This window comes from Amblyraja radiata, chromosome 17 (genome assembly GCF_010909765.2).
Source record: "Amblyraja radiata isolate CabotCenter1 chromosome 17, sAmbRad1.1.pri, whole genome shotgun sequence".
Taxonomy (NCBI): domain Eukaryota; kingdom Metazoa; phylum Chordata; class Chondrichthyes; order Rajiformes; family Rajidae; genus Amblyraja; species Amblyraja radiata.
Genome location: NC_045972.1, coordinates 34,088,057 through 34,114,555, shown reverse-complemented (window position 1 = coordinate 34,114,555; position 26,499 = coordinate 34,088,057). Strand labels below are relative to the sequence as shown.

Here is a 26,499-nt window from a genome sequence, read left to right as displayed (position 1 = left end):
TGCTATGTATTTACATTGTCAATTAGTTTGTTTGAACACAATCAATTTTGTATGAAGATAGACACAAAAAGCCGGAGTAACTCAGCGGGACAGGCAGCATCTCTGGAGAGAAGGTATGGGCGACGTTTCGGATCGACCCTTCTTCAGACTGATTTTAAGAGAGGTGGTTCTTTTGTATGAATACAGCCTTACATTCTTTGTACGGCTGAGCCATAAACACTTCGCTAGTGTTGTATAAAACATCACTTAAGTACATGTGTGAGACATTCCATCATGCCCAAATAACATTTTGCTAGATGGAGGAGATTAATACGAAATGTATTAAACTTTAGTGGCTCACATCAATGCCCGCAAAATGGAGGTCCCTGAAGATCACGTGCCATTCGTAAATGGACAAAAGAAAAAGACACAAAATGCTGGAGTAACATAGAAACATAGAAAATAGGTGCAGGAGTAGGCCATTCGGCCCTTCGAGCCTGCACCGCCATTCGATATCCAACTAAGTATCCCATCCCTGCCTTCTCTCCATACCCCCTGATCCCTTTAGCCACAAGGGCCGCATCTAACTCCGTCTTAAATATAGCCAATGAACTGGCCTCAACTACCTTCTGTGGCAGAGAATTCCACAGATTCACCACTCTCTGTGTAAAAAATGATTTTCTCATCTCGGTCCTAAAAGACTTCCCTCTTATCCTTAAACTGTGACCCTAGTTCTGGACTTCCCCAACATCGGGAATAATCTTCCTGCATCTAGCCTGTCCAACCCCTTAAGAATTTTGTAAGTTTCTATAAGATCCCCCCTCAATCTTCTAAATTCTAGCGTGTACAAGCCGAGACTATCCAGTCTTTCTTCATATGAAAGTCCTGCCATCCCAGGAATCAATCTGGTGAACCTTCTCTGTACTCCCTCTATGGCAAGAATGTCTTTCCTCAGATTAGGAGACCAAAACTGTACGCAATACTCCAGGCGTGGTCTCACCAAGACCCTGTACAACTGCAGTAGAACCTCCCTGCTCTTATACTCAAATCCTTTTGCTATGAATGCTAACATACCATTTGCTTTCTTCACTGCCTGCTGCACCTGCATTACTACTTTCAATGTACACAAAAAAGCTGGAGAAACTCAGCGGGTGCAGCAGCATCTATGGAGTGAAGGAAAAAGGCAATGTTTCGGGCCGAAACCCTTCTTCAGACTGATCGGGGGGGGGGGGGGCGGGGAGAAGAAAGGAAAAAGGAGGAGAAGCCTGAAGGCTGGGGGATGGGAGGAGACAGCAGGAGGGCTGAGGAAGGGGAAGAGACAGCAAGGACTAACAAAATTGGGAGAATTCAATGTTCATGCCCCCAGGATGCAGACTCCCCAAGCGGAATATGAGGTGCTGTTCCTCCAATTTCCGGTGTTGCTCACTCTGGCCATGGAGGAGACCCAGGACAGAGAGGTCGGATACGGAGTGGGAGGGGGAGTTGAAGTGCTGAGCCACCGAGAGGTCAGGTAGGTTCCTGCGGACCATGTGGAGGTGTTCGGCGAAACGATCGCCCAACCTCCGCTTGGTCTCACCGATATAGATCTGCTGACATCTAGAGCAGCGGATGCAATAGATGAGGTTGGAGGGGATGCAGGTAAACCTCTGTCGCACCTGGAACGATGGTTTGGGTCCTTGAATGGAGTCGAGGGGGGAGGTAAAGGGAAAAGTGTTGCATTTCTTGCGGTTGCAAGGGAAAGTGCCCGGGGAGGGGGTGGTACGGGAAGGAAGGGAAGAATTGACAAGGGAGTTATGGAGGGAGCGGTCTTTGCGGAAGGCAGATATGGGGGGAGATGGGAAGATGTGGCGAGTGGTGGGGTCATGTTGGAGGTGGCGAAACTGACGGAGGATTACTTGTTGTATGTGACGGCTGGTGGGGTGAAAGGTGAGGACTAGGGGGACTCTGCCCTTGTTGCAAGTGGGGGGATGGGGAGAGAGAGCAGTGTTGCGGGGTATGGAAGAGACCCTGGTGCGAGCCTCATCTATGGTGGAGGAGGGGAACCCCCGTTCCCTGAAGAATGAGGACATTTCAGATGCCCTGGTGTGGAACGCCTCATCCTGGGAGCAGATGCGGCGTAGACGGAGGAATTGGGAGTAGGGGATGGAGTCCTTACAGGAAGCAGGGTGCGAAGAAGTGTAGTCCAGATAGCCATGGGAGTCAGTAGGTTTATAGTGGATGTCGGTCAAAAGTCTATCACCTGCAATGGAGATAGTGAGGTCAAGGAATGGTAGGGAAGTGTCGGAAATGGTCCAGGTGTATTTGAGTGCCGGATGGAAGTTGACACCCAGGTCTCGTTGCATCTCCCCTTTTCCTAATCGGCCACCATTCAGATAATAGTCTACTTTCCTGTTTTTGCCACCAAAGTGAATAACCTCACATTTATCCACATTATACTGCATCTGCCATGCATTTGCCTACTCACCCAACCTATCCAAGTCACCTTGCAGCCTCCTAGCATCCTCCTCACAGCTAACACTTGCCCCCCAGCTTCGTGTCATCCGCAAACTTGGAGATGTTGCATTCAATTCCCTCGTCCAGATCATTAATATATATTGTAAATAGCTGGGATCCCAGCACTGAGCCTTGCGGTACCCCACTAATCACTGCCTGCCATTGTGAAAAGGACCCGTTTACTCCTACTCTTTGCTCCCGTTTACTCCTACTCAGCAGGCCATGCAGCATTTCTGGAGAACATGAACTGTTGACGTTTTGACCCGGGATCCTTCTTCAGACTGATTTTAAGAGGGAGGGGAGGAGGTGGCGGGGGGAGAAGAAAGCTGGAGAGCGAAGGGTAGGACACAAAAATTAAAATGGTTGGCAACCGGCTCCTCTCCCTGCCCTGTAGAACGGAGCGGTTCAGGAGATCCTTCACCCCTGCAGCCATTAGATTTTATAATTCGGACCGCTAGGCTGTAGAGGCATTTTGCAATTTTTAATTTTTAACTGTTAATTATTTGTCTTTTTAAGTATTTATTGCTCTCAGGTAGTGTCTACATTGTATTCTATGTATTTTCTGTCTGCGTTCGTTTTGAATCTGTGGGTTTGTTGGTTGGGGGCTTCTGGACATCTGAATTTCCCTGAGGGGATCAATAAAGTATTTATTATTTAGATCCAGTTGGCAATAGATCCAGTTGGCCTTAGCAGACCAAGCACAAGTGTTTGGCTAAACGGTTGCCAAGTCTAACCTTGGTCTTGCCGATGTACAGGAGGTCATGTGGGGATGCAGTAGATCAGGTTAGATCCAAGGCCTACCGGATCTCCCTGTTGCGAAGCATGTTGACTCCCCATTCCCATACTGACCTTTCTGTCCTCCATTGCCAGAGAGAGGCCACATGCAAAGTGGAGGAACAGCAACTCATATTATGCTTGAGCAGTTTGCAACCCAACAGTAAGAACGTTGAATTCTCTAATTTTAGGTATCTAATCCACCCACCTCCCTTCTTCCCATCACCTTTTTCATTCATATCCCCTGTCCCACACCGGAACTTGCACCTGTATTGTGTGCAGTTTTGGTCACCTAATTTGAGAAAGGACATTCTTGCTATTGAGGGAGTGCAGCATAGATTTACAAGGTTAATTCCCGGCAGGACTGTCATATGCTGAGAGAATGGAGCAGCTGGGCTTGTACATTCTGGAGTTTAGAAGGATGAGAGGATATTTCATTGAAACATATAAGATTGTTAAGGGCTTGGACACACTAGAGGCAGGAAACATGTTCCTGATGTTGGGAGAGTCCAGAACCAGGGGCCACAGTTTACAAATAAGGAGTAAGCCATTTAGAATGGAGACGAGGAAACGCATTTTCTCACAGAGAGTGGTGAGTCTGTGGAATTCTCTGCCTCAGAGGGTGGTGAAGGCAGGTTCTCTGGATGCTTTCAAGAGAGCTAGATAAGGGTCTTAAAAATAGTGAAGTCAGGATATATGGGGAGAAGGCAGAAACGGGGTACTGATTGGAGATGATCAGCCAAGGTCACATTGAATGGCGGTGCTGGCTCGAAGGGCCAAATGTCCTACTCCTGCACCTATTGTCTATTGTATTTCTCCTCCCCTTCCACCTACATTACTTCGCCAAGCTTCACAATTAGAAACTCTTCAATCCTTTTGTCTCGCACCCTCTGTTGTTTCATCTCTGGCCTTTGTCCAACCATCTGCATATAGCTACCCCACCTCTCACCTGTATCACCCTATTACCTACCAGGCTTTGTGCTGCCCCTGCTCTCTTCCAGCTTTCTTCCCCCCCCCCCCCCCCAAATCAATTTGAAGAAGAACCCTGTTCATGTTCTCCAGAGTTGCTGCCAGTCCCACTGGGTTACTCCAGCACTTTGTGTCTTTTTTTGTACACTGCACTTCCCTGTTTCTTTGTAAATGGACATTCCAGTGCAGAGCATAGTATTTAGGAACTTCATTTGGCAACGTTTTTGCAAAAAACGAGCTATAAATGTTATGTTCTGCACTTTCACCAATATGGAACTAAATTAAGTAATGACTTTTAAAATAAACCATTTTCAATGTTCAGTGGTCAGTTGCTTAAATGGATGATCCACATGGCTATGGGGACAAGTCAGAGACCAGGAGTACTGCTGCAGTGTGTGTCATTGCACTGGAACAGCATACCAAAGCTGTTCTACCTAGAAGGATTAATGCAATCACATACAAATACCTTCACCTGGAAGTTCACCTCTAAGTTATACACTATGCTGATTTGGAAGTAAATCAGCATTCCATCATTGTTGCTGGTATAAAATGTGGAACTCAATATCTTCAATATCACAAAGGAATGCAGATGTTCACTACCAAGTCTTCTGTGACAGTAAATGCTGATTTGCCCAGATTCCCAAATTCCACATTCAAATAAATAGAATAAGTGAGTTTGCTGGGATGGATCACACCATTTCTCAATAGTAGACACAAAATGCTGGAGTAACTCAGCGGGTGAAACAGCATCGCTGAAGAGAAGGAATGGGCGACGTTTCGGGTCGAGACCCTTCTTCAGACTGATGTCAGAGAAGGGGGGGAGGGGGGAGGGGAGGGGGGACAAAGATAGAATGTAGGCGGAGACAGTAAGACTGAATAGGAGAACTGGGAAGGGGATGAAGAGAGAAAGCAAGGACTATCGGAGATTAGAGAAGTCAATGTTCATACTGCTGGGGTGCAAACTACCCAAGTGAAATATGAGGTGCTGTTCCTCCATATTGCGCTCGGCCTCACTCTGACAATGGAGGAGGCCCAGGACAGAAAGGTCAGATTGGGAATGGGAGGGGGAGTTGAAGTGCTGAGCCACCGGGATATCAGGTAGGTTTCTCATTAGTAATGGTGTAGGCTTGCCAAAAGGAACCATATTGTACAAGGCCTGGTCCAACTCATCCATACCAATCAAGATGTCTATCTGAGCTAGTCCCATTTGCCTTAGTTTGGTCATATCCTCCTAAAACGGTATAATGTGTTCATTTAATAATTCCAATACCTGTAGCTTCTTTGATGAATACAATCGTTTTAGAGCCCGTAAGTAGGAAACAGGACACAGTATTAAAAGTTGAATTTATTATTTTGACACAATAATACAGCCAATAGTCAAATAGCATAACACCATAAAATATGATTATGATTCGTAGAAAGTTTGAATTCTTTTTGTTTTAGTGGAGCTTTGTGAATGTTGCCCTTTTACATGTGACAAATTCTAACTTTGACCTGATTACAACATATTTATGTCTTGATCTTGATCGTGATCATTGTACTTTTTTATTTTCTCCCAGGTATTATTGTAAGATCTATGTGCAAGCTGAAATGCAAATTAAAATAAATTAGTGTTTGTAGGTCACAACTATGTATACAAAATGTTGTAAATATGTGGTGCTTCTGTAAACAACATGTTTATTTTGACAACCATTTAAATCTCTCATTTTATTTCTGATGTTGTCACTCTGGAGTAATCTTTCACTTTTACCACTACATGAAAAATGGACTCTGCACTTCAATTTTACATCCTATTGAATCCCATACACCAGTGACGTCAGTGTTGAATATCAGGAATTCAGTGAAACCCATTTTCTGTATGGCAGTGGAAACAGAAATTAAACCATTTATTTCAGTCCCCAAGGAATTTTTCTCTACTTTCTGCCTCTTTTGCTTATTCTCCACTCTTATCTTTGCACGTGTGTCTCCGCATAAGTGAATTTATCATTTTATAAAAACCACAGACAGAAGCTCCACCTATGTCAAAGAAAGATTTGTACAAAAACATTTCAAAGCAACTCACATACTTTGAGAGTCTGACTGATCACACAACCACATGCAGCAGCAATTGTATGTACAGACTAATTCAAAAGGCAGTGATGATCCAAATCGTCCCCTGCTTTCTCTGTATCTTTACAGGTTCCTTTTCTTAACTATTTTAACAATAACTTTACTGATGCCATATGGTTAGCTTCACCTAGCAGTAACTTGTTGCAACATTAACTCAGTTCTCATTTGCCCTTTGTGTTTTGTTCCTTTTTTTTGATGGCATGGAAAACAAATAAGACTAAAGGCCCAAAAATTACACATTTTAGGGGGTTATTATTTACATATATAGCCATCATAAAAATACACGTTTTTATTCAATTTCATTGATGCTCTAACATTTTTCACATGCATCCTTGATAAAATATAACAAATGGTACCATTAGTCGTGATATTGTTTTAATACAGATTAAATGGGATTGTTCAGAGAAACATAGAAAAATAGGTGCAGGAGTAGGCCATTTGGCCCTTCGAGACAGCACCGCCATTCAATATGATGGCTGATCATCTAAAATCAGTACCCCGTTCCTGCTTTCCCCCCCATATCCCTTGATTCCTTTAGCCCTAAGAGCTAAATCTCTCTTGAATCCAGTGAATTGGCCTCCACTGCCTTCTGTGGCAGAGAATTCCACAGATTCACAACTCTCTGGGTGGTTTTCCTCATCTCTGTCCTAAATCGCCTACCCCTTATTCTTAAACTTTGACCCCTGGTTCTGGACTTGCCCAACAGCGGAAACATTTTTCCTGCATCTAGCCTGTCCAATCCTTTAAGAATTGTATATGTTTCTATAAGATCCCCTCTCATACTTCTATGAATACAAGCCCAATCGACCCATTCTTTCATCATATGTCAGTCCCGCCATCCCGGGAATTAACCTGGTGAACCCTTCCTGCACTCCCTCAACATTAACAATAATGTCCTTCCTCAAATTAGGAGACCAAAATTGCACGCGTGCCAAACAGAGCGTGCCCAAGGTCTGAATTGAACGCAGGTCTCTAGAGCTGTGATGCGCAGCTCTACTGACCACGCTTCTGCATCACATAAATTTTACTATATAAGAAACAATTTTACACTGGAGGTATCATTACACTTAGCATCATCTTTTGTGAACTTACAATAGTGACATAGTTTTAATTCTTTGCAACTGTTAATTAGAGACACGTGACAAGTCTCCAAGCTATATGCAGTAACCTTCCCCATTACTTCATAAAACTAAGCATTGTGAGATTCACCTCTGCAATGTCCACTTTGCGTTCCCAGGTTTTCACTTTTTTCTCTAAGTCAAAACGATTCCAGGTCTCCTGAACATATTCAAGAATGCCCGGTACTTTGTAATTGGAAATGTCATTTCGAAACTTCTTGTTTAGCTCCTCTGCCGTGGCCTTGTCCTTTGTAAAAAATGACATTGATTTAACCGTTCAAAAATAAATGACAGACATGTGCTTGTGGGCATTGGTATTTTGTCAGTGAAGTAAAGCCCTAAGGCTTGTGACATGAGTGAGACAATAATCTATTTGTCTTACGTTTCAGCAAGGGCAAGCTTATGGACAGTGCCCGAGTTTGCCATATACATAATCACTGGCCTTTATTCTGATGCTTCAAAGACTGGGAACATTCTCTTCATCACTCAGTTCAAATATTGATTCAATTTCTCACAAATTCATCAAGCTGGAGCTTGCTACAATTCACGCACAGTCTGTGCTGTCAGTTGAATTCAGAAATAGAAGTGATGAATGTTTCTGTCAAAGAAGCAGTGCAACAGCTCTCAAACCTGTGTTCTGCATCATCTAGAATTGGGATCCCTTAGCTATGGTTTGACACGTGGCATCTCTCAGCAACAGGAACATTTCTAAATGGGGGAGCAGTGTTTAAATATTCTGTTATGTATTTGGATGCTTGGAACAGACTTTAATAAGGCTCGGACACGGGAGTAAACTAACAAGCTTCTTTATTCCAGGATGCCACCTTGAGACTCCCCCGCACATGCGTACAACCACAAGACATGACATATACTAATTATATATGCTAATTATATCCCATACCTAACATATTCTGAGGCCTATTACATGAGCCCAAACTACCCATGCATGGTACAATAGGCCTCTTCTCCATGATCATCCTCCATTGTGTAGTTACTGACTTGAGGAGAAGATGATGATTGGGGCTGGAGGGGAGTTCAAAAGCTAACTGCTAAAACTGGTTGATAGGGAGAATATCAGGACAAAATTGTGCTGAGGTGGAGAGCATTGGGAAAATAATTGTGGGATACTCTGCCTGTCGCTAGTGTGGCAGAACCATATAACCATATAACCATATAACCTCGTGGCCTACCTGCGGGCTTGGAGCGCCGTTTCCTGGCGGGAACCGCCCAGCACCTCGGCCTCGGCGGCGGCACAGCATTGGAGCGCTGGAGTGGAGCGGGCGATGCCTTGCCTGGGTCGCCGCGCTGGAGCGACGCGCTGGAGCTCTGGCGAGCTGGACCGCCGAGAGCAACATCTCCGGGCTGCGGGTCTGCGGAGCGGAGAGGCGGCGCCGACTTCAACAACGGGAGCCTGGGAGCTCCAAACCGGCGCGGCCTTGTCGGCTTCGGCAGCCGCGGGCTCCAACCAGGAAGCGGCCGTTCCAGGTGGCCCATCCGCCGAGAGGACTCTCCCGACGCCGGGGCAAGACCACCCGGTGAGAACGGCCAGGGACATCGGGCCTCCGTAGAGGCAATTGCGGTGGCCTCAATAGGCCTGACTTTGGGGTGAACATGGGGTGGGGACTGGACATTGTGCCTTCCTCCACAGTGCTATCCACTGTGGGGGGATGATTTTTTTGTCTAATTGTAGTCCTGTAGGTCTGTGTCCAAAATGGCTGCCGTGAAGAGAGAGTGGACGCTGGCACGATTTGGTTGCCGCTGCTCCCTCTTCACACTGTGTTTTTGATTTTCTGTTTTTGGATTGAATCCTGTTTTTAATTTGTGTCTCTGTGATGTCCTTATTGTTATATTCCGATTATATGTTATTCCGATATACTATGTAAGGTGTCCTTGAGATGTTTGAAAGGCGCCCATTAAATAAAATTTATTATTATTATTATTATTATAACAATTACAGCACGGAAACAGGCCATCTCGACCCTTCTAGTCCGTGCCGAACACATAATCTCCCCTAGTCCCATATACCTGCGCTCAGACCATAACCCTCCATTCCTTTCCCATCCATATAACTATCCAATTTATTTTTAAATGATAAAAACGAACCTGCCTCCACCACCTTCACTGGAAGCTCATTCCACACAGCTACCACTCTCTGAGTAAAGAAGTTCCCCCTCATGTTACCCCTAAACTTCAGTCCCTTAATTCTCAAGTCATGTCCCCTTGTTTGAATCTTCCCTACTCTCAGTGGGAAAAGCTTTTCCACGTCAACTCTGTCTATCCCTCTCATCATTTTAAAAACCTCTATCAAGTCCCCCCTTAACCTTCTGCGCTCCAAAGAATAAAGAAGTCAGAAGTTTGTGAGTGCATTTGGAGTATTGTGTTCAATTTTTGTCACCCTGCGAAACGAAGGATGTTGTTGAGCTGGAAAGAGTGCAGAGAAGATTTACGAGGATGTTGCTAGGACTTGAGGGCCTGAGCTACAGGGAGAGATTGGGCAGGCTAGGACTTTAGTCCTTGAAATGCAGGAGGATGAGGGGTGATCTTATAGAGGTGTATAAGATAATGAGGGAAATAGATAAGGTGAATGCACTGAGTCTTTTACCCAGATTAAGGAAATCAAAAACCAGAGGACATATGTTTAAGGTAATAGGGAAAAAAAATTAATAGGAGGCGCAACATTTTCACACAGAAGGTGGTGGGTATATGGAACAAGCTGCACGAGAAGGTAGTTGAGGCAGGTACTGTAACAACATTAAAAAGACATTTGGTCAGATACATGGATAGGAAATGTTTTGAGGGATATGGGCCAAACACAGGCAGGTGGGACGAGTGTAAACGGGGCATTGTGGTTGGCATAGGAAAGTTGGGGCGAAGGGCCTGTTTCCGTGCTGTATGACTATGACTGTAAATCAGGTAGATAATTGGGATGAGGGCTGGAAATTAGGTCAGGAAGGTAGATAGTGGGAGAAGTTTGAATGGATAGGTGACATGGGGGGGAAGTCTGGTTGGCAGATGATAAATGGTGGTTAAGTCAACCAGAAAATTAGAGGGGAAGCTCAGATCATGTAGGTAATGGGCCTAGGACATTCATTTGCAAGGCAGTAGTGAGCTTCAATTATGGAAAGATAAAGCAAGCACCTAAATGAGGAAAGTAGATGCCTTAGACTCACAATCCATGCAAAATGGAGACTATCATTGTAATTTTAAAGAAAAAGCAAAGTTAATAGATTCGGTAGACCATGCTCAGTACCACCTACTTTTTCTACTTCTGTGGTCTCAAGTTCAATCTTCTGAAGCAGCTCATGTCTTGATTTAATTTCACTGAGAAGTTGCTTTGTCTCTGCAAGCATTTTCTGTAATTTCCTCTAAAAGGGGTACGTGATCACAGGATTAGAAAGTATAACAGACATTTCAACAATACTAAAATTAGGTCCTATGTCTTCCATTACCAACATTTAAGATGTTATTACTTTACTTTTTTAGTTTTAGTTTAGAGATGCAGCGTGGAAACAGGCCCTTCGGCTCACCGAGTCCGCGCCGACCAGCGATCCCCATACACTAATACAAGCCTACACACACTAAGGACAATTGACACTTATACCAAGTATACAAACCCAAGCCAATTAACCTACAAACCTGTACGTCTTTGGAGTGTGGGAGGAAACCGTAATCCTCTACCAGTCTGTTACATAGTCATTCTGTCTCTGAATGAACGAATCTCCAACTTCATCACCACTCCTCTTCTACAAACCTCCTTTACCTCCTGCCAACCATCTAAAGCCTAAGCTAATATTTAAAAAATAGACTACTTCCCTTATTCATCCACTCCCATTTGATCTTGAATATCTTCTGACTTTGAATCCTCAATGACAGGATCAAGTGCCCGGAAAAATTATGTGTTCCCCCTTCCCCTTATCTTGCAAGGACTCAACATCAGGAGCACTGATTGCAATTGATGAGAATAATTACAATATATTTGCTAGCATTATTACTTGGAATTGTCTGTGAATATGAAATAAAGATAGATAAAATAGACACAAAATGTTGAACTCAGTGAGTCAAGCAGCATACCTGGAGAACATGGATAGGCAGTGTTTTGGGTTGGAGCCCTTCTTCTGTGTGGGGAGGAGAGGGAAACAAAGGGGTGGGGGTGTCTTGGGGGAGAAAGGGGAGGAGGAAGAAGGTTGCAGTGAGTCAGTTTCTTAAAATTGGAATATTCAATGTTCATACCGTTGGGTTGTAAGCTACCCAAGCAGAATATGAGGTGCTGTTCCTCCATTTTCTGTGTGGACTCACTCTGACAATGGAGGAGGCCCAGGACAGAAAGGTCAGTATGGGAATGGGAAGGCGAGTTAAAATGATTAGCAACCAGGAGATCCAGTAGGCCTTGATGGACCAAGAGCAAGTGTTCAGCAAACGGATTCCAAATCTATGCTTGGTCTCACCAATGTAAAGGAGCATATCGGGAACACCAGATGCAGCCGATGAGGTTAGAGGAGGTGCATGTCAACCTCTGTCTCACCTGGAAGAACTGCTGGGGTCCATAGATGTAGGCGAGGGAGGAGTTATAGGGATAGGAATAATTCCTCCCAAGTCACAGACCATTCTGACTTGGAAAAGTATCACTGTTCCTTCATTATTGCTGGATCTAAATTGTGGAGTACTCCAGTCAATAGCAATGGGAATGCCTTCAGTAGAAAATGTTCAAATGATTCAAGACCACATTCACAAAGACAATTAGAGATGAGTAATAAATGTTTACCTTGTCAGCAATAATCACATCTAATAATCAAAACAATGAAAACGTACTTTATAGGCGTTGAGAACAATTTGCGTTTGCCCTGTCATGACTTTGAGTTGGAGGAGGTCCTGATTGTACTGCTCAATCTGCCTCAAAAACTGGGTGTTTTCAATCTTCAGCTGATGGAAGTCAACCTCACGCAGCATCTCTCCTGCCTCTTCTTTCTGGAAACAAATGCAAATACTAGAAAATTATCAATTTTTTCCTGATTGGTATTGTTACTTTTCCCCCTCTCTCCGCACCATATGTTTTTCCACAGATGACATAAGGTGCAGAGAATCTTTACCTTATTCAGAGACTCATTTGCAAAAAAAAAAGAAACTAGAGCATAATAAAAAAAAGGATGTGAAATTAATATTATTCTTTTGGACTGAATCTTCCCATGAACACAGGCTAACAGAGCACAGCACAATTTATGTGCAAATCAAGAGAAGTTAGTTGTGAAATCAGAAGATGCTGTCCAAGACAGCAAAGCTCCAAGACTGCAGTTCCATGGCAATGCAAAAATGCATTTCAGTAGCCAGTAAATATACAGAATGTCACAAAGCATACTAGTTATTTAGTTATTTAGTAGTTAAGGTGAATGCAGAGTCTTTTATCCAGCGTAGGAGAATCAAGAACCAGAGGACATAGGTTTAAGGTGAGAGGGGAAAGATATAATAGGAACCCGAGGGGCATCTTTATCACTCAGAAAAAAACGGTGAGTTTTTGGAATGAGCTGCCATGGGAGATAGTTGCGGCAGATACTTTGACAACAGTTAGGTACATTGATAGGAAAGGTTTAGAGAGAAATGGGGTAAACATATTGGCAGGAAAATGGGACTAGCTTAGATGGAGCATCTTGATTGGCATGGATGAGTTGGGCCGAAGGGACTGTTTCCCTGCTGTATGACTCTATGACTCTTATTTAATTAGGTAATATACCTCACATTCAATTATTACTTTAAATGTGAAATGTACCCTGTAACTGAAAGAATCTGCGATTTCTGGATCCAGGAAACAAACCTCTTTTCACTTACTATTAAATCTAGACTACCTTCTTTCCCCACCCTCATCTTAGGACAACTCATCTTTCAGAACTCTTGCTCCAATGATTTTGCTCTCTCCTCTGGACTCTAAACGTACCCAACTTGAGTACCCAACTATTCCCTCTACTCCAGAGCCTGATCTTCAGATGCAGACTTACAAATTCCCCACCTTCTCCGCTTCTACTACCTTCACCCACTGAATCCTCTCCTGACTCCTCTCAGCTCACCAGATGTACCCTAGTGCTGAAGGCTTACCCTCCCCACAAGGCAGCAACCTTTCAATCAGGCTGACTGCAGCTGGGAAACTTAAATAAAATATGATGAACACAGTATCAGGCAAATGTCCATTCTCCCTGGCTGCTAAACGCAAACATTTGCTCTTCACCAAGATACGATTGGTGCTTGTATCATTCAGTTTATTTTCATCTGATAATTTCTTTCTGCACCATTCTCTTCCTCCATATCATTGCCTTACACCTTGTGCCATCCTTCCCTCTAATTACCTCATCATCATTCATGCCAATTATAATCCATCAATAAGCAATCCATTAAAAAAGTCAATTCTAATAAATTTTCAGTATCCAGAATATCATAAAGTGCATTTCCTTCCACTTTATATGTCCAATTGCAAAAAAACATAAATTTTCTCGTCAACACTTCCTGAAATCCATTTCCATACTTTTTTTCAATTACAGACTGTAATACAATAGTCACCTGTTAACTTTTCCTATATTGGCTCCTGGCCCAGAAATACAAAACATTTAAAGTGATCACTACAGTGTTCAGATCCCTACCCATCCTCACCCCACCCTGTCCTTGCAATCTCTTCCACCTCTACCACCCTCTGAGATCTTTGGACTCACTTATTTCTGTTGCATATTCTTTGGCGCTCTACTTTGGCAATCTATCCCGACATCACCCCTCTACTTTCCCCATTAAGACACCCTACATCTTTGCGTAATCTGTTAGGAGCCCTTCTTGGAAATTTTTTACGTGCCCTGATGTTAAATTTTCAATTCCGTCAAAAAGTTATGCATTCAAGTCCAACTCCAGGGAAGAATAGAAAAATCTACCCTAACATTCCAGTGCAGTATCAAAGGATTGCTGGCGGAGGTAATAAATCATGTGATGAAATATCAAACCAAGGTTCCATCTGCTCAATAATGAAACTGTTATGTCTTTAGTTTAAAGAAAAGCAGGAGGGAGTCATCCACAATATCCTGGCTAATATTCATCCCACAACCAACATCATGAAATTTAATTCATCTTGCCATGACTACATTATTATTTGCAGATATGTACCAATTGTCTGACCCCATTTCTTATAATACAACACCGATTATCCTTTAAAAAGTACTTCATACCCTGCAAAACAACATGGAATACCCCAAGGTCATTGAAAAGCACTATTTAAATTAAAGCTTGTTTTCTTTAATCTGATAAAATTTTTGCAACATCAATTGGGATATTTTACTATGTTAGTGTTATATAAAATTGGTGTTATTCTGTATGCACCTGCTTCATTACAAATTCTAATTTCTGAGTTGTTGGTGTTGTGGGATAACATTTTACATGACATGGCTAACTCAATTCCTTGCTCAACAAAACCCATTGTTTCATTTACCACCACATTTAAATTGAAAATTGGGATTCAAATAAAATATAACAAAACAATCAAATGACACAGGGCACTGTCTAGAGATGATAGACTCGTGGCTGTGCTTCAGCCTGCCCCTTCCCACCCCTCACCCTTTACAAACCAATCTGAGCTGTTGGTGCATTTTAGCCTTCAGCATCTTCCATGCATGATTCTTCAGTTGTAGTTTATCGATCAGTATTTCCTGACAGAAGAAAGACAAATAATCAAGATACTGTGCAGATCAATGTACAACAAATGCCACTGTTCATTAGCTAAAGCACTCAAAAGCATCTACTGGGAATATTAACTACAAGGTGATCTTGGAAGCTATGACGTTTGCTTAACGGAGAGAGCCTCGATCTAAGAGAGAAGGAACTATGACGTTTGAAGCTTGATCACCTAATTTAACAGATAAAAATGAAAACGGAAAATTTGGTGAATGCAAGTTAAGAGCAGAAGGATTAGAATTAAAGAGATAGCGGTATTAGTTTTGAATTGACAATGTATCATTGTTTCCTTTTGTAACATGTCCATCCCCACACTAAATTCCATCTGCTATGTGTTTGGCCATTTCACTGATCTATCTAAACCCTCTTGAATTCTACTACTATCACCTCACCATTTCTTTAAAAAATGAAGGTCATGCTGTCCACATGAATACAGATGATCATTTTCAGCTTATCTACAATTTCCTGACACATGCCCAGTGGAGGGTTACCCTAATCACACCATGTGTTCAGGAAACTAGCCCATTGTCTCAGCTGATGCTCTCTTGCAATGTTGGGTCTTCTCCCCACTGTTCTGGTTCTGACTGTACTGATACATGGTGCTTTCCATAGGAGAAAGTTAGCTTGAAATATCACTCACTTTTGCATGGATCTTGTCCTCAAAGTATTTAAAGAGCGTTTCTGTTACAATTGTGCTCTCCTTCTGTCCTTGTGAGAAGGTTGCAATGTCTCGTTCAAATTCATAGACAGCTTTTTTTACTTCAATTAGTGCACATTCAGCTTCCTCAAGGGTAGCCTAAAAGAAAACAAACACTTAGAGATCTTTCTATTTTGTGAGAGGTCACAAAAATACTGACTGCAAATTTTGTACAAGTATTTCCTCCATGTTGATATGTAGCAGAATTGGCGTGAAAACTTGAATATGGAGAAGTTATCCACCAAGTTATCTCCCAATTGCAAAACATTTTAACTCCTCTTTCCATTCCCATACTGGCCTTTCTGTCCTTGGCCTCGTCCATTGCTAGAGTGAGACCATATGGAAACTGGAGGAACAGCATCTCATATTCTGCTTGAAGGTAGTCAAAAGTACTGGAGAAACTCATGGGTGAGGCAGCACCTATGGAGCGAAGGAGTAGACGACGTTTCGGGTCAAGACCGTCTGAAGAAGGGTCTCGACCCGAAACGTCGCCTATTCCTTCGCTCAATAGATGCTGCCTCACCCACTGAGTTTCTCCCGCATTTTTGTCTATCTTTGATTTTTTCCTGCATCTGCAGTTCTTTCTTAATCATATTCTGCTTGAGTAGTTTACAACTCAACTCTATGAACATTGAATTCTCCAATTTTAGGTAACTACAACCTCCCCTCCCCCTTCTACCACTCCCATTTCTTCCACCTCCCCCCTCCCTCCCTCTCCCCTGCGCCCTAGCTGGACTTGGACCCACTTCTCCCCTTTCCCTCCCCTCCCGCCTACATTGCTTCCTTTAACTTCACAATTCGCAATTCTTCAATACCTTTATCTCACACCTTCCGTCTTTTCATCTCCAGCCTTTGTCCAATTATCTTCCTATAAAAAAAAAACCTCACCTGTATCTGCCTATTACCTGCCAGGCTTTGGCCTGCCCCTAATCTATTCCAGCTTTCTCCCCCCCCCCCCCCTCCTCAATCTGTTTGAAGAAGGGTCCCAATCTGTTGTGATGTTGCTGTTCAAATAACTGAAGCCTTACACCGTGAAAAAGGTCCAAAGACTTTATTAAGGTTACAGCATCGGTAACTTCATGCTATCACGTTTCTCTAATAATGTGGGAACCAGGCAGGGAGGGTTACTGTAAACCTAGTGGGCATAACAACAAAGTATGACTCATAACATGAATGACACAGATCTACATCCTCCCTCTTAAAGAATTAACATCAGTACAAAACCATTAACTAAGTAAAGCATGCATAGCAATTGATAATAAACTGGAGGAAAGCCAAACATAGCCCGGGTACTTCACAACCGGCTTGCGAACACGACCATCACATGTACGATAAAGGCCATCTCCATTCTTTCCCCCCGGGGTCAGAGCAGGTGGCTTCACAGGTGAGGGAGACTGAACCAGCAATCCCGGAGACAAAGCAGGAGACAGTGGGGGTGGGGTAGGCAAAGTCGTCACTGGCAGACGAGCCGTGGTAGGGGTGGGTTGTTGTGCTGGTATAGGCGGAGGAGTGCCGCTAGACACAGACGGAAGTACACTTGTATGGTCTGGATAATACGGAGGTGGAACTGGCTCGTTCACAGGCAGGATATGTTGTCTGTAATGCATGTATGTGCCGCCATTGGCACTGCCCATATACAAGCGTGGCTCAGAAGCAACTCCAGAAATCACACCAATACGGTCATGGCCTTTGTCGGTCTGTAAACGAACCACCTGCCTCTTTGTCAATGGTGGCAGTGGCCTACTTGTTTTGTCAAACATTGTTTTTGAATGTCACGCTTTTGTTGTAATCTGGACTGAACCTCCTCAGGTGGAACCACCTGTGGGATCAATGCCTGATCCGCCACAGGCACCGTGGCACGGGTCTGCCTCGAAATAAATGTTGAGCATGTGAACCCAAAATGTGGTCACCGGAGATGTTGCATAAGTTGACCAGATCCAGGAACACGTCGGAACTAGCTCTGTGTGAACGTTCCATGAGCTGTTTGGCACTCTTGACAGCCCGCTCAGCCAGCCATTCGACTGTGGATATTCAGGGCTGCTAGTAATGTGGCGAAAATTCCAGCGTGTAGCAAACTCCCTGAAGTGTTGGCTGGTGAATTGACTGCCGTTGTCAGTTAACAGTCTATCCGGAGATCCGTGGACTGGAAAATGGCGAGAATACTTCGAATCCACCCCGCAAGAAGTGGGGCTGCTGAGAAAATCAATGTCAAGCCTTCCTGAATAAGAATCGATGAGTACCAGGTACTGCTTGCCATGCCACTCAAATATGTCAGCTGCCACTGTAGACCACGGGAGTGCAGGAACTGGATGTGAAAGAAGTGGTTGCTTTTGTTGGTGAGGTGCCAAACTGTTGCACACTGCACAGGATGCCACATTCTCGGTGATGTAGTCAGCCATGCCAGGTCAGTAATACATGCTTCTTGGCCATAGGACAGTAGCTTCAGCACCTGGGTGCCCTGCATGGACAGCGTTAAAATACTTGTTGTGCAGCTAAGCAGGGACCACAGCCTTGTGTCCTTTTAAAACAATGCCATCCTGCAGCACTAGCTCATCACGGACAGCAAAGAAAGGCCGGACTGGCAGCGGAACATTGTAGTGCTTGTCTGGCCAGCCGGGCTTAATGACGGAGGTAAGCGACCGTAGAGTACCGTCAGCAGCAGTGTAGGCAACCAAATCCTCCATACAGGACAAGGGGATAAAAGACACGGCCATTACAATAAAATCATTATCCGGCGAGGGCGGATCCTCGCAGGTCTTCGTTGGTGCACGCGAGAGTGTCAGCCAGGTGCATATCCTTACCGCATTTGTGGATCAGAACAATGTCATATTTTTGAAGTTGCAGCAACATCCGCTGTAGGCGTGCTGGAGAAGTGTGGATCTGTTTGTTAAAAATGCTGATCAGAGGTTGGTGGTCAGTTTCAATCGTGACTGTGTGTCCAAAGATAAAATCGTTGAATTTCTTGCAGGCGAAAACAAATGGCAACAGCTCTTTCTCAATTTGGGCATACCGTTGTTCTGGGTCAGTCATGGTGTGCGAGGCATAGGCAACAGGCCTATTGCTGTTACCAACATTTTGAAGACATGCTGCACCTAGTCCATGTTGTGAGGCGTCACAAGTCAGTGTGACTGGTAGTTTAGGATCAAAGTAAGCAAGAGTAGGAGCACAAGACATCTGCTGCTTAAGAGTGTCGAACGCCTTCTGTTGTTGCTCGTGCCAGGTCCAAGCAGTGTCTTTGTGTGTAAGCTGGAGCAATGGGGCTGATATTTTGCTGAAACCCGGAATTAATTTGCTCAAGTAGTTAACAATGCCAAGGAAGCTCTGCAACCTTAGCACATCTGTGGGTGCTGGGAGCTCATTGATAGCACTGGTTTTCGTTGGATCAGTTTTTAGGCCGTCTTTGGCAAATACATGTCCTATGTATTTCACCTCCTTCACCCTGAATTTGTATTTTTGAGGGTTCAGCTTGAGATTGATGGCCTTGGCACGATCCAAGACCTTTGTCAGATTGGCATTGTGTTCTTTGACCATTTGTCCTGCAACGAGGATGTCATCCACTATGATGGAGCATGGGATGCCTGCAAACAACTGCTCCATAGCTTGTTGAAATACTTCACTAGCAGAACTTATTCCAAAGGGCATGTGAAGAAATCTGTAACGCCCGAACGGAGTGCTGAAAGTGGTTAACTTGGAGGAGTTGTGTTCCAACGAAATCTGCCAGAATTAACTCTTGGCATCTAGCACCGTGAATACAGTTGCATCTGCACAGCAATCTCATCCACAGTGAGCATGGGATAGTGGGGTTGTTTAATTACTGTGTTTAAGTCCTTGGGGTTGATACAAATCCATATCTCATCTTTATTCTTCTTGGTAGCCACGACCATGGTGGAGACCCAATCCGAGAGGTCAGCGACGGGAGAAATCACACTTAGGGACACCATTCTGTTAAGTTCACTTTGAACACGGTCCCGCATAGCGTGGGGAATATTATGAGCTGGACGAACAACTGGAATTGCCTCAGGGTCAATGGTAATCCTGTACCTGACAGGCAACCTGCCCAGCTTATCGTCAAACAAAACCTTGTATTGTGTCAGGATTTGATGGTTAAAGTCACAGTCTGTAGTTAGATGACAAACAGAAGGGCTGAAAAAAATCAGATCCATGTCTTGACATGCGTTGGCACCCAGCAGAGACGGCACATTTTCATGAACCACATAGAAATCCAGGTTGTGGACACGTGAGTTAAGACCGCAGCGTAACTCAACTTAACCGATAGGATGCACTCGACCTCCTGCAAATGGAACAAGGGAGGCAGCCGTTGGAGAAACAATCTCTGTTTTTCGTAACTTTTGGAACACAGCCAGGCAAATGACGTTGCAGCGGGCCCCTGAATCTACTTTCAGATAAAGAGTTTTACCATTAATGAGCAAAGCGACTTTGGGGTCTAGTTGTTTATGCATTGAATCAGACAAAGCATGTACATCGACATCAACACATTCGCCAGCTGCCTGTAAATCCATGGGAGCTGGTTGTGAGAAGTCTGGGAAAGAGATTTCACGGCCAAGCGAATTAACAGATTGTCTTGTTTGAACTCTGTTGTGACGTGAACGACAGCACTTAAGGTAATGGTTTCTCTTGTTGCAAAATCGACATAATTTTCCATACGCAGGGCAACGGTCACGAAGAGCAGCATGTGAATCCCCACAGTTAAAGCAATTGTTAATCAGTCTCAACTTGGCATCAGGCACTTGAGGAAAACGAGGAGAGATTTGATAAGACATACCGGCAGCATTCATTTCACGAGCAGTAGAGTGTCCCAAAACTTTGATGTGAGCATCAGCCATTTCCGCAATGCGACAGTGGTTTTCAGCAGTCTCTAGAGTAAGCTCAGCATCCAGCAGTAGCTCATTGCGTCATTTATCACTGCGGATTCCATGAACCAAACGGTCACGGATGAGGCTATCACATATATCTCTGAAATCGCACCGACTTGCAATGTGCTTCAGAGCACTGACCACAACTCCACAGGTTCTCCCTGTCTCTGGCACTATGAAAAAAACTCAATCACTAAATTGGTACGTAACTCACATAATTGTCGGAATTTCGAATGGTCTCGAATGGATTTGGCAGGAGCAATCTGGACACCAGCCTGGTCAAATCTAGCCAGTTCATAGTGAATCTTCTGGCAGGACGAGCAGCTTCTGTGCCTGCCAAATTAAGAAGGATTGACACTCGAACACCAGGATCAGCAGTAGGATGAGCCGCTTCAATGTAGATTGAGAAATCTTCTTCAAATACACGCCATCGTTCTGCGAGATCCTCATCAAATACAAGGACCTCTGGTTTTCTGAGAGCAGAAGCCATTGCAATATAGTTGAAAAACAATAAACTAAAATAAAAGCAATACAATTGTGAGTTTGTATACTCTGACACCATGTTGTGATGTTGCTGTTCAAATAACTGAAGCCTTACACCGTGATAAAGGTCTAAAGACTTTATTAACGTTACAGCATCGGTAACTTCATGCTAGCACGTTTCTCTAATAATGTGGAAACCAGGCAGGGAGGGTTACTGTAAAGCTAGTGGGCGTAACTACAAAGTATGACTCGTAACATGAGTGACACTGATCTACACAATCCATCCATGTTCTCCAGAGATGCTGCTGTGAAGTGTGTCTTTTTCATGGAGTAGTCGAGGCTGGCACGTTGTGGTTCGGCCCCTCGAGATCCGGGGACCTATAAAAGTCCGCTACCACGAGGTCCTGTGTCGATCTTCTGGGAGAGCGCTTAGGACTATGTGACCTTCTGGAGTGTCTCTGTTTGAGCTAGGCCAAGAGGGCCTAGCTCAATTCCGACAATTATGTGAGTTACGTACCAATTTAGTGATTGAGCGGCATCTGTTTTTTTTACAGTGCCAGAGACAGGGAGAACCTGTGGAGTTGTGGTCAGTGCTCTGAAGCACATTGCAAGTCCTGCACGTTGTGTGGAGTAGTTGAGGCCGGCAACACAGTGCATTTTCTTGATGATGGACAACATGATGGTGATGGATGGAATGAATGTTTATGGTGGTAAATGTGGTGCCTACCAAGAAATAGTAATTACCCTATAGAAAGTCCCAAAGTTAATAGGTTCAATTCCTGAGAACTGTCCAGATCAATGGTCTCACCCTGAAACATTCCCTCCACAAATGCTGCCCGGCTATCTGAGTTTCTCCAGCAGTTTGTGTTTTTGCATGGAAAATTATGTGATGGTGTAAATTGCTTGTTCTAAGCTTCCCCCCAGTCTAGTTTCAGTCAAAATCACTGAGTCAAGCACTTGCGCAACTAAACCTTATTTTGACAAAACACAATTACAGTTCCCACTACTGTACCTAACCACTGCGGGTTCGATCCTCGTATCTGCCTGATCAAGCCCTCTTGGCCTAGCTCAAACAGAGACACTCCAGAAGGTCACATAGTCCTAAGCGCTCTCCCAGAAGATCGACACAGGACCTCGTGGTAGCGGACTTTTATAGGTCCCCAGATCTTGAGGAGCAGAACCACATGGGGGTGGTCTCTTTACCATCTAATAACAGATATCGATTAACCCCATACATGACAAACATTTCCCTAACCCAATAATGCAGTGGCTAATACATTGTATTCAAACAGTGTTTCTCAGAGGAAACGAACATCGCAACATATGCCCTGATATGATAAAACCAGACAAGGCTCAATACTTAATCCAATCAACATCCAGCAAAGTAAAGCTTTGCAACATTATTTACAATATGTATGTCTGATTTGCATTCATCCAATCCATTCTATGCATTTTGCACCTAGTTGTCAGGGTCTGCAGATGTTCCCATTCTCTTCCTGCAGCTCTGATCTAGGCTCTAGACAAACTGGCACCATTCTGCAGCTTGTTCTATTTCTACAGAGAGCACTTTTAAATTGACCAAATGGCCTAGCAGCCCCGAAGCCTTTACTCAATTGTAGTGTCCTAGCCTCTCCAATTTGGCCAGGATTAACATTGGCTTGATTTTGGGTGATAGCATAAAATGCAATAAATCAATGGCATATTTTATTGTTCTCTTGATTCTTATTTTGCTTGACATATTCTTGCCTAGTGCAATGTATTGATGAAAAGGATGCGCTTTCATGGATAGAATCTACTTGGTTAGAGTTAAGTGACACAATAGGGTGGAATTACATTCGGTGTATTCTGCAGGTTTCCAAATAGTGAGAGAGACAGAGTAGTAAAACTGCAGAGAATGTGTGAGGTTTGCAAGAAATGTAGAATTTTGGATAATATTAAAGTAAAGGGAAAAGAAGAGGAAAAATGTCTGAATTGTAGGCCAGTTGACTACTCAAGCCTGCTCTGCCATTTAATTAGATCATGGCTGATCTGATTTTAACCACAAATCTGTATGCCTGACTACCCACGGTAACTTTTTATTCTGTTAAAAATATCAAGAGTACATCTACCTCTTCTTGAAAAACCTTTAAAAGTTCTGCTGACAAAGTATTTGTAGAGATGAGATATCAGAGTTAACTGATGGGGTAATAATTATCAGACATGGATGAAGGCATGTTATCCATATGGATTTTTGGAAAGCACACAAGAAATTTCCACGTAAAAGACTGCTTAATAACACAAAGACATAGAATAGGAGAGTCACTACCAGCTAGAAACAAAAAATTACTTAAGGATCGAAAATAGCAAGTTGTCACCAATTGTTATTTTTCATATTTTAGGTCAGTAAACTAATTTTAATAAAATACTTAGAGATACAGCAAATGAGATATGGCATCATAGTGAGTACCAATGAATTAAAACAGATTAGGAAAATGGCAGAAAAAATGGTAGTTGACAGTTAACGGACAGAAGTAGGTATGGATTCAGGCCCTTCAAGCTAATTAATCGATGCCAACCAAGATTCTAGACTATGCTAATCCTATCTGCCTGCATTTGACCCATATCTATCTAAACCCATATGCTGAACCTTTATATACAACTGATTAGGGGATAACAGAAGTATTGTTTCCATTTCTGTTCATAACATTTTAAGAACAATTTGAAAATTCTTAAGAGACTGAGGCGGAAATTTACTAGAATGGTTCCTGGTATGACATTTTAGCCACAATGTTAGATTGGAGAAGCTGGCCCAACATAACAGAAATGGAATTATAGACACACAAAGCTTCACAAAACATGGCAATTGTATGAGGGACTATTGGCATCTCAAACTTCAGTTTACAAATTAATTTCCGGTCAACGAAAATCACTAGTCTTATGTGATATTTACAAAAAACATTACTGAAAGCTTTTTGTTGACGAGAGATTTCAATGTGGTATAAAATTATGTCAGATATCACGGCAGACAAAAGATATGGGCTGTAACCATGGTGCAAGGAGTAGGGAGACACATGTTTAAGAATTTGGTCTTGAGATACGGGAAAGGGTGTGAGGAAGGACTTCAAGTGAGTGAATGGTAATGGCTTTGAATCCAATTGCCATGGAAGTGGCTGAAGAAGATTTTAAAAGGAAATTTCAGGGAAGCTTGGGCGGTCGCAGGGGTGGAACATAGGAATATAGCTGACTGGACTGTCCTTCAATGAGCCAGTATTGGCTAACTGGGCCAATCAGCCTCCTACTATGCAATTATTATATGATTCATTGCATGATGATAATAACTGACATAGCAAACAGATTGTTCCTCCTCCATCAAGCAGTCATACCAATTGGAGTATGGTCATTCTCATTCATATTACATGGTATTCTAGAAATTTTGCATGTGGTTTAGAATTACATTCCATGATTCTACATATTTTTGTGAAAATTATAAAACAATAGCCTCATTGAGCAATGGCATCCTTCCGTTGCAAAAGTATGAATACTTAAAAACTAGTACTAACTGCCTACATTATCCAGTTAGAGTCAAGTCGTTAATATCCGAAGCCTGAAAGGGTGGCATTTGTTGCTTCTTACCTGTAGATTCCGGACCGTGTGGCTTGAATCATGTCTCAGCTTTGCTAACATTTCTTTTGTTTCCTCTAATTCTCTATATGCAATGGTGCACTTTTGGTCTGCCGTTAAGTTCAAAAGGCGTTCAATTGTTGCAATACGAGACCTAGATCGATGCCTTGTACGGCTCTACAAAATTCACCAAAGACCAAAAGTTAAATATTTGAGTTATGAACTTTTCAATTCATAATAAAAATATGCGATCACTGTTTTCTGCATATCTTTTCTACAACTGCCTGTTGTAGATTTAATTTATTTGGCAAAAAAAAGCTGCATTTGAATTCTCCCAGACTTCAAAAACCAGCAAACAAATGCTGTATAAAAGTGCCCTGATCTAGCTCATTTATGTAGGTATGTTGCAAAGCCTACCTGAAGCGTCGTTGAAGATCTGCTGCTGAGGGTGTGCGCGATTTTGGCGCCGTTTAGAGGGGGCGGGTTTAAAACGCGATTTTCTCTAAGCTGTTCCAATCGAAAATGTTCAGCCTAGTTAATTATTAACGAAAAATCGCTGGAAGACCCCGTCGCAAAAGCTATTATTAGGTTTAAAGGCCTTGAATAATAGTTATAGTAGTTTAAAAATCAATCTTTAAACCCGCGACCGTCAGCAACCGCAGGGTCTCATAAAGAAAATAGCAGAAGGTAGGTTGTATATTTTTACATTAAAAAGGGCTTCTAAAGATCCCTTTATACAAAGTTTAATATTGCGAGTAGCTCAATTTGGGCCCATTATATCGCGCAGTATTTTTCTGGGCATTTGGGGCACAAATCTACCGCAATGTGAACGTTCTAAACCAGCGCGTTCCACAGGGACCCACTGGAAAGCTGATTTAAATGGGCATTTATTTACAGCAATTGAACACTAAATTCCTTCCATTTGGCCTATAAATTAATGTAAATGAGATTTAAAAATCATGTTTTATTGTGAATTATTTGTGAATATTATTTGGACATTTAGGCTATTTAAAAATGTTAATCATTTATTAAGAAATGGATAGATGTTTAGATCTAGTAATTGAAGTCTGAAATTAGCTACAATTAGGTAACTAACTAATTATATGCTTTAATTTCAGGTCATCCAAGTAAGATTATTTTATATTTGTTTCAGAATGCTTCAATCTATGATAACTGAAAATTTCATTCAGTTCTCTTAATTTTTAAGAAGGTTATGGGCTTTTGACTGTTCACGATCACAGCTTTTTTGTTATGTCCATAGAAAATCAATAGGGAACAAGATGCTAATTTCCGAGTATGAAAATGGCCATAACTTTTTAAATACTTGAGATATGAAAGTGAATTAGGTGTCAAATTAAACTTATTTTTATGCTTTATCTGATGGGATAAATTGCAGACTTGATTTTTAAAATCTCAAAATTTTGTAACATTGCTAATTTATGAGTTTTCCTGTTGCTCACTGGGAAAACTCTTACTTGGTGTTAGATTGTTATTGCCCACTGTGAACGCACCATAACTGGAATGGAATCGCAGACACAGTCCAGTCCACGGCCTCAGAAACTATGTTGCAAACATATCAAGAACTTTTGGCAACTCAAACCTCAATTCACAAATTCAGTTACAATCAATGACAGTCACTAGTTTATGTGATAGATAGTTATAAAAATGTAATCAAAAGCATACCAGGAGAAAAAAAAATGTTTTTCAA

General features: G+C 42.8%; 1 protein-coding gene across 2 annotated transcripts in view; it reads right to left on the bottom strand.

Moving 5' to 3' along the window:
* Positions 1–5,547: 5,547 nt before the first annotated feature.
* Positions 5,548–26,499, bottom strand: part of ccdc113 (coiled-coil domain containing 113) — a 30,965-nt gene continuing 10,013 nt past the window's right edge. Inside the window, exons 3-9 of one of the 2 annotated variants that reach the window (XM_033036085.1) lie at positions 24,804–24,968; positions 15,778–15,933; positions 15,032–15,112; positions 12,252–12,407; positions 10,700–10,807; positions 7,534–7,689; positions 5,548–5,800 (exon numbers count right to left, since the gene is read on the bottom strand). In XM_033036085.1, the coding sequence (XP_032891976.1) occupies positions 5,714–5,800; positions 7,534–7,689; positions 10,700–10,807; positions 12,252–12,407; positions 15,032–15,112; positions 15,778–15,933; positions 24,804–24,968 (909 nt within the window). In that variant the 3' untranslated portion in view covers positions 5,548–5,713. The remainder of the gene's footprint in view (positions 5,801–7,533; positions 7,690–10,699; positions 10,808–12,251; positions 12,408–15,031; positions 15,113–15,777; positions 15,934–24,803; positions 24,969–26,499) is intronic. The other variant, XM_033036086.1, reaches the window with a different exon arrangement.